This window comes from Apium graveolens, chromosome 6, assembly GCF_009905375.1.
Source record: "Apium graveolens cultivar Ventura chromosome 6, ASM990537v1, whole genome shotgun sequence".
Taxonomy (NCBI): Eukaryota; Viridiplantae; Streptophyta; class Magnoliopsida; order Apiales; family Apiaceae; genus Apium; species Apium graveolens.
In genome coordinates, this window is record NC_133652.1 from 81,792,304 (window position 1) to 81,801,333 (window position 9,030).

Sequence of the window (9,030 nt, forward strand, 5' to 3'; positions counted from 1 at the left end):
ACCATGACTGTCATTTCCATTCTCTCCTTCTCCCCCTGAGTTTGTACCATCAAATTCAGGTGTCTGAAGAGAGCTTTCATTTCCATGATTTTGTTCAGAGGTCTCTTTGTTTGTCATTTGTTGTGCCACAACTTCATCTTCCTCATCAGAATCACTATCAATGGTTAGATTTTCAAATGCAAGGGCTTCAGCATCATTTACATCAAGGCATTCCAAGCCTGGACACTTGTCATCATCAAAAGTCACATCTGTGCTTTCCATAATTTTCTTTTGATCAATCACATAAACTTTATAGGCTATTCTTTCCAATGAGTATCCCAGAAAAATTACTTCAAAAACTTTAGAGTCAAATTTTCCCACATATTCAGAGTTGTCTTTTAGAATATAACACTTGCTTCCAAACACATGTAGATGCTTCACTGTAGGCTTCCTGTTAGACATGATTGAGTAAGGTGATTTTTCATGAGCTTTGTTGATGAGATATCTGTTTTGAGTGTAGCATGCAGTATTAACAGCCTCTTCCCAAAAGCTAGTTGGCAACTGAGCATCTTGTAGCAAGGTTCTAGCAGCTTCAACCAATGTTCTATTTTCCCTCTCAACTACTCCATTCTGTTGAGGTGTTCTAGCTGCTGAAAATTCTTGAACAATGCCTTTGCTTTTGCAGAATTCACTTAATGTTGAGTTTCTGAATTATGTTCCATTATCACTCCTCAATCTTTTCACACTAACTTTTCCTTCAGCTTGCTTCTCAATTTTCTTGATGTGCTCAATTATAATGTTTGGAGTTTCATCTTTAGAGTACATGAACTCAACCCAAGTGTATCTTGAAAAATTATCATACATGACAAGGGCATATTTGTTCCTTGAAATGGACAAGACATTTACTGGTCCAAACAAGTCCATGTGAATAAGTTACAGAGGTGCACTTATAGAATTCACAGATTTTGACTTGTGACTTGATCTTTTCATTTTTCCTTTCTGACAAGCTTCACAAACTTCCAGTTGAGCAAATTCCAGACTGGGCATGTCTCTCACAAGCTCCTTCTTGACTAAGGTGTTGATTGCTTTGAAATTCAAGTGAGATAGTTTCTTATGCCACAAATTGCTTTGCTCTTCTGATGCCTTGGTGTAGAAACAACACACTCCATCCTTATCTGTTGAGTCTAAGTCTGCAACAAACAAGTTTTCCTTTCTTACTCCTTTAAGAGCAATTTCACCAGTCTTTTTGCTAATAAAAGCACAATCTTCTTTGTTGAAAATAACTTGAAAACCTCTGTCTGCAAATTGACTAACACTTAGAAGATTTACTTCCAATCCAGCAACTAGTGCTACATCTTCAATGACAACATTTCCAGAAACAATCTTTCCATATCCCATTGTGAATCCTTTACTGTTGTCTCCAAAGGTCACCAAAGGGCCAACCATCTCCTCAAATTGTGATAGCAGGGCCTTATCACCTGTCATATGCCTGGAACATCCACTATCAATGATCCATATGACCTTCTTTCCTTTTCCCTGCATACAATGAGGATTAAGTATGTTTAGCTACCCAAGCTGTGTTGGGCACTTTCTTCTTGTTAACTGATTTTGCAGAAGTAGAATGAGAATTTTCAGATAAAATAGAATTCATAGTCTGTTGAGCATTTTCTCTTTCAGATATAGAACCAATTTTTTATTCTATAAGATCAATTCTCAATTTGTGGCAACTCTTCATCACTTTCATGTTACAGGAAATGCAATCAAACTTGTCACAGAATGAATATGGATCATTAGCCTTAGCTTCATTGTACTTGCAGACTCCTTCAGGTGGATTGCTAACAATCTTTTTACAAAGATGAGTTAGGTGATATGTTGATCCACAGTTCTCACACCTCTTTCTAGGAGCATCTGCAACATAAGCAAAATTATTGCTTTTTTTTATCCAAATCTTTCCATTTCTATTCTTCTTTTTCTTTTTGACCTCTTCAGCTTTAATCTCCTTCACAGGCTCCTTAGTTTCTTGATTGGCTTTTGGTGTTTCAACAGAGATGGAAGACTGAGTTGTCTCATCATTTTTCTTTTCCTTATCCTCATCAATTATCTCATGTTTGATGATCAACTCTTCTTCACTGAAGTTCACCTCACATGCCTTGAACAAAGGTGATTCAACTTTCTTCAAAATAATTGGAACATCTTCAGTTTCAGTTGATTTTCCTTTGTCACTGACAGACTTCTTTTTGTTGTTCAAACCCTCATAATCAAGACCAATGGCAATGTTTGCACATGGCTTGTTCTTTTCATGATATTGCCCAATCAACTCAGAAGCATTTTTGAAGGATTTCAGCTTCACTTCATTCTTCTCCAGCCTTTCTCTCAATACTGCTTCAATTTCACTTGCACACTTTAATTTGTTCTTTAAGTATGCATTTTCTTGTTTAGCAGTATCAAGATCAATCAGCAACAATTCAGTCTCTTATTTTTCACTCTCAAGTTTTTCATTGATCTTTTTCAATCTGCTAACTTCCTCATTTGCAGCAACCATACTTGTATGAATGTGGAACATTTCTGTGCTCATCTTTTCAACAGTTTCCTTATATTGACTCACATTTAAATTAATTGTGGTAACAGTTGGTACCTGTGATTTAGATGATGAAAAGTCTCCTTGCTCCAAGGCCATGAGTGCATAGTTTCCAACTTCTTCATCTTCATCATTATCTGAATCATCCCAGCTCTTGCCCTCAGCAATATAAGCTTTCCCCTGTTGCTTCTTTAGAAGAGCATCATACTTTGCTTCCAATTCAAGATAGGCTTTGTCTTTCTTTGCCTTCTTGGGTTTCCTACATTCTGTAGCAAAATGGCCCAACTCATCACAGTTAAAGCACCTTATGTTTGATCTATCAACAGATCCAGTTTTGTAGCCAGTTTTGCTATCAGGAGTGTACTTCCCTTTTCCTTTCCAGCTGTTGTCTTTGTTGAAGGACTGTCCTTTGCTCTTGAAAAATCTTGGTTTCTTCACTATAATGTTAGAGAATTTTCTGGCCAAGTAAGCCATTGATTTGTCTAGCTCATCAAGCTCATCAAGAGTATAAAACTCATCTTCTTCATCCAATTCCAGTATGACTTGCTCTTTAGTGTCATTGACTCTTTTCTCACTTGTAGAAATTTCTGGAGTTTGGGATCTTTGTTCATCATTAGAGGTCTGACCATCAATCACAATCAGTGCACTTGAGCCATCCATTACATATCCTTGACCAACCCTTAATAATTTCTTTTGAATCATTTCAAGTTCATAAGTTTTCAGAACCCCATAGAGCACTTCCAGTGTGATTCTACTCAAATCCCTTCCTTCTCTGATTGCAGAGATCTTTTGTTCCAAATGATCAGGGAGAGTAAGCAAGAACTTCAAATTCACTTCTTCAACAACATAAAATTTATCATGGAGCTGCAAGTCATTTATCAGCTTATTAAACCTTTCAAACACATCAGTAATCCCTTCCTTTGGTTTAGCCATAAAACCCTCATACTGAGAAATCAATATCCTTCTTTGATTTGACCTAACCTCCTCAGTTCCTTCACAGAGTATCTCAATCTTTTCCCAGATCTGTTTAGCAGTGTCACAGTTGACAATGTTATTATAAATTACATTGTCAAGTGACTCAATCAGTATCAGTTGCAAAGCACTGTCTAGGGAAACTTTCTCTCTTTCAGGTTCAGTATACTCAGAGACATCCTTGGGAGCATAATGAGCTGGAATAACAGCAACATTTTCTTTTTCCAATAAGTGTAGTTGGCCTTATCAAAGGGAGGAATCTTGATACTACTGATTTTCTGTGTATTCATTTTTCCAAGATCTAATCTGTTTGCTTTCAGATTTTGCTCTGATACCACTTGTTAGATATGAATACAACACAGAGGGGGGGGGTGAATGTGTTTTGGATTAAATGTTTACTTTTTGATCGACTTTGGCTTTAGTAGTTGGTTGTTATCAATGATTTGGTAGAATAGACGTTAAACATAAATAACAATGCAAATATGTAAAACAAAGATCTTCAAAACTTACTTAATTTTATATTAAAAATCAAGCAGTGTTTTGATACAAAATCTCTAAGTTCTTGGTTTAGAACTTAGCTCCTTTCTTGAGAGAGAATACAAGATTTTCTATCTAGATTGTTACTTCTTACTGAAGGACAGTGTTAACTTTATAACTCAGTTAACTGCTGGTTTACACAGTGGACAATAAACATGCTATTAGCTTTTCTAAACTGTCACTTGTCATTTCTATTTATAGAAAAGCAAATCTCCCATTTCTGGCTTAGCATATCTTTAGCATCCCGTGTTTACTTTAATCTTCCTCTGTCAGTTAATCTTTTCCATTGATTTTGCACATCTCTCAAGCTGCTTTTTGTAGACTTGTCAATCCAGCTGTGTGAATTGTTTATTGATTTGCAACCTTGGATATTGAATTGTTCTGCAATTCTGTACTTAGAGAAATTTCTTCACTTCGAGATCTCCAATTAAGCTGTAGAGAACTCGACATCTCGATAGGCATGTTGGCTTGTCGATATCTCTGAAACTTCATTGTTGACTTGACTTATCGACAACTCTGAGTTCTCTAGTGAATTTCGGTTTATCGATAACTCAGAGTTCTCTAATGGACTTTGGCTTATCGATAACTCAGAGTTCTCTAATGAATGTATACTTGTCGATATCTCTAAGTTCTCGAATGGGTATCTGACTTGTCGATATCTCCAATAGCATTTCCTGAGTTCTCGATGGACAATTCATGAGTTCTCGATAGGTTTTTCTGAGTTCTTGAATGGTCTTTCTGAGTTCTCGAATGACTTCTCTATAACACTAATTCTGTGACTTGTAGAGATCTTGACTTAGAATATTTTTCACCAAACAGATTTATTCAACTCCAAGCTTCTTCATAATTCTTCTAAGGCATGACCTTCTTGATCTTCTTCCAGATAGAATTCTTAGGTTTGACACTGTTTAGGAAAAAATGCTCCAGTCTGCTCCATTTAAATTTTACAGACATTAAGTGTTACAAGTAGAAAATTACAGATTAAGGTTACAATACAACTAATCTTAGGGTTGTCAATATGACTTAGTGTTGTTATGATACAGGCATGTCTTGCACAACAGTACCTTTTGGAAATGACTTGATGTAACGAAGAATAGTTTCAACATTTGTCAAAAGAGGACTTTTATCTCAAAAGAAACTATACACTATATGAGAATGTGCATGAGGGTGTTTTTCTTCGAGTAAAAACCCAGTATTTGGAATGTTTGGAGTAGCATCAGATGATGTCAAAATCTTAAATGGTGCTGAATAATGACCATCCGAAATTTTTCCCAAATATTGCTTATCAATATCCTTCATAGGATGATCATCTAGTTTAGGATTAAGTTGGGATTGACGTATTCTCCAAAAACTTTTCAAGAAACTTAAAAGGCCCATCTGACTTCCCCCACATTGTCAAAGAATTAAAAATGAGCTTTTGTTGGATGGCCTTTTTGGTTCCAGATCTTTTTTTCTCAACGATCACTGGGGTAACGGCCCTTAAGGTAGAGCATCAAAAAAGGCAAACCTAAATGCAGGAAAGTATGGTAGCATCCAGAACATGGAGTTGGACAATAGGCATAAGGACCGTGAAACCAACAACACTTTTAAGCACATAATCAAATGGAGAAATATCCTGAATATAACAGAAAATGGAACCGTCTAACTTAGATGTGGGGGTGAAAAAAATTGACCATTTACATGTTTACAATGTTTGAGAACCGAATGCATACTCGTACAATCACCACAAAATTGTCGGTCAAACTGATGAATAACATCATTTATTGCATTAAAGGATTCACGATCTTTATCAATTAACTCCTTGTAAGAGGCAATCTGAATATCTGAATTAAAATGATATTTACGAAAATGAGTAATAAATAGTCACGTGTAAGTCCTTTTTCATCGACATTACAATCCAAACAATTTCCTAATCCCTTAAAAAAATGATGAATATATGTCTTTTCACTCGCCATATGCTTAATAATCGAAGAATGATAAAATTATCTTCTAAACAAATTAACAAACGGTTAATGAAATACTCCCTCCGTCCCGGACTCGGCACACACTTTAATACTCTTATTAAATGTAGTTGTATAAATGTTTTTCAATTTTTTTTCTTCTAAATAAAAATATAATGTTCAAACTTTAATACAAAAAAAAGAAAATTTTATAAATAAATTACGGAAATATACTTTATAGTTGTCTTAAAATACGTATCAAGCATGTAAAGAAATCATGCATGTAAAGAAATCGGGGGACGGAGGTAGTATATGATAAAAGGAGAATTTGAATATGTTTGTTTTTTTTCTTGACTCGACCCTGCAGTGACAAGTTTTATTTTTTATTTTGTTTTTAATTTTTTTATTTGACATATTTGTCACACACGTCTAATATGATATTCAGATCATAGATAAGTACAGTAAACCGGAAAATTAAAAACATGCATGGTGCATTCTTGTTAACTTTTCTAATTCAATTTGTTTCCCATACAAAAAACCTGGTACATAAAAATACTGCATCAAATTGAGCTTGCAGATTCTGCGATTCACCCTTCTTTAATTCTCTAAAACACTGACCTTCTAATAATAGTAATAGCATAAAAGAAACAATAGGACACCAAGAGCTCAAAATTATTGTCTATGTAAGAAGCTTCAGATAGCTAGTTATTGAAAACAATTATATAGCAGCACTCATGGTACAAGTTGCATTGAACAAGAACCAAGCATCTCTCTTTCAGATTTGCTGTTCTCGAGATCTCCATTTATATCTCCCTTTGATTTTCTTGGGAAAAATGAAAGAGGGCATAAGCTATTCCAACTATCAACAAGGGCACCAAGAATTGGAAGATTTCTAATGACTTTGGAGCAGATTTTCGTTTTTGTGCCGAACCATCTGCAGAAGTTTGATTGTACTGGTGCTTCCCTGGAAGAGTGGAGGTATCAACGTCGCCAATGTGGTAACTTTTTAACATGCCTACTGCTTCCTCGCTGTGGTTTACATCATCAAAATCATCTGTTGCATCTTTTGCTGCACAATTGCACGTAAATATTATTAATATCTAAGAATGCATCAAGATTTTATATTTTCCCTAATGAAGTAATAAAGATAGTAGTACATATGCTTTGAACTCTGCAAACCAGAGTCCTGATGAACTTACCAGTTGCCATTAACAAAATTTCTTCACCGCCAGGGTGATCATCAAGAAATGGTGTTACATCATACACCTAAGACAGAATTAAGGCACATAAGTAAACAAGATTACTTCTATACAAACGAGAATATATTACTCAGATATTGAACAATTACAGCCACTGTACCGAGTAGCTCTTACAATCCCGTGCTACAATCTAATAATGCTTTTATAAGGTCTTAGTGTTTTGTTAGTGATCAGGATATACTAATTTGAGCTTACGTACAGCATTTCACTACTGACTAAAGTACCAAAGGGTGCAGCATAAACAAGGACATGAGGCACATATCACCCCAAACATCGTATGTCAATAATAAATCTGGATAAATTCGGAAAAAATTAAAAACTTTAAGTTTTAAGCTGTTAAAGGCTCAACTTAATTTTGTGCAGCACACTAGCTTTGATACAAAACATGACTAAAACATGACTTTGGCAGCTAAGATGCCAAAATTTATTTGACTTTGTGCACTCAGGTATAAGCCTATAACAACAATTTCTAACTTTTCAAATTCCTCCTAATCGACTCTCAGAGTAAAGAATGAATTTGTCGATATGTATATATCTTATTTTCGAATATTTATTGCAGGATGGATTTACCTCAGTTTCCTTTCTTTTATATAGCAGTGGTGTACTAAATATATACTTGTACTACTCCCACTACACAAATGTTACTACAATTACCGGAGTTGTACTGGCATATAAAATAGACATCAACAGAACATTATAAATTAGAACATTATAAACTCTTGAAGACTAAGCAAGAGTCACCAAGCATATATAGGCTTTCTAATCTATAGGAATACACCTTGTCATGTAAACTTTACGAGCTTGATATTCGACATATAGTTTAGGCATCAAAATATCCAATTGAGAACAATGGTAACTGATAGATCAACAGGAGATTACAAAAGAACATCATCATCCCAATTAAGATTTAACAGAAAGTAAGGTTTAAATCCTTGCTGTAGGTATGGAGGGAGTAATAAGTTCGTGTCCAAGTCATGCTCAGACCAAGATGGTGATGATTGTTAAATCTATGACTATCTGATTCTAGCTTATAAAATCCAAAACATATAATTTAAAGTAAAAGACTGCAGTTATGAAGGAAAAGCTAGCTGACCTTGCCAGAGATGATGAGCCAGCAATCAAATTTCTTGTTGTGCTTAGAAATCTCCTCAAAGGTAAGAAGTTGGTTATCAGTAGCAGCACCCATTTTTCACCAAAAAGAAACCCAAACACTTCACTAGCACAATTAGATACTGAGATGTTAGATGCAAACTAACAGCAGCAACAACAACAATAATGATAAAATGTAGTAAAACTGGAAATTAATAGGCAACCAACCTCTAAGCTGGAGTTTGAGTGAATGAGGTGCTGAAGAAAGTAGTTGGGGAAATCTGTATTGGAACCAAAAAAACTGAAATAAAGAATTAACAATCCTCCTTTTTTGACCACTTGGCTTGTACCAATAATATGATTGCAAGTCTACAAGTTACTACTTCTGTACTAGTGAACTTAATTAGCAGTATGAAAATGATAAGTTGCTTGATGGAGTAGTATTTTATATAGGGAGTATCTGTGACGCACACACAATACATGGTCATTGGATTCATGAGTCAAATATGGACAGCCAAGAGTAGCCAACCATCTCCTCCTGGTAGGCTGCCTGCCAGACTGCTCTTTTTTATTATTTTATAATTTTTACAGATTCCTACTCTTTTCGGATCATCCGTCAATGAAGTAATTCCAACACTAATTTTCCACATAAACTTTTCTCGGGAATTATTTTTCG

General features: G+C 35.1%; 1 protein-coding gene across 2 annotated transcripts; it reads right to left on the reverse strand.

Moving 5' to 3' along the window:
* Positions 1-6,480: 6,480 nt before the first annotated feature.
* LOC141667278 (cytochrome b5-like) lies at positions 6,481-8,826 on the reverse strand. 2 transcript variants are annotated; one of them, XM_074473704.1, is made up of 4 exons: positions 8,583-8,826; positions 8,359-8,476; positions 7,206-7,272; positions 6,481-7,075 (listed from the first exon to the last, which is right to left on the reverse strand). In XM_074473704.1, the coding sequence occupies exons 2-4, from the start codon at positions 8,449-8,451 to the stop codon at positions 6,810-6,812; spliced, it is 426 nt and encodes a 141-aa protein (XP_074329805.1). In that variant the 5' UTR covers positions 8,452-8,476; positions 8,583-8,826; the 3' UTR covers positions 6,481-6,809. The 2 variants fall into 2 exon arrangements, with proteins under 2 accessions (XP_074329805.1, XP_074329804.1); XM_074473703.1 differs by having other exon boundaries at positions 8,359-8,481.
* Between the last annotated feature and the right edge of the window lie 204 nt (positions 8,827-9,030).

Coding starts and splice junctions, on each gene's coding strand:
- LOC141667278 (XM_074473704.1), bottom strand. CDS start 8,451: ATGGGTGCTGCTACTGATAACCAACTTCTTACCTTTGAGGAGATTTCT. Junction 7,273..8,358: donor GGCTCATCATCTCTGGCAAG/GTCAGCTAGCTT, acceptor ATTCTGTCTTAG/GTGTATGATGTAACACCATT. Junction 7,076..7,205: donor AATTTTGTTAATGGCAACTG/GTAAGTTCATCA, acceptor GCAATTGTGCAG/CAAAAGATGCAACAGATGAT.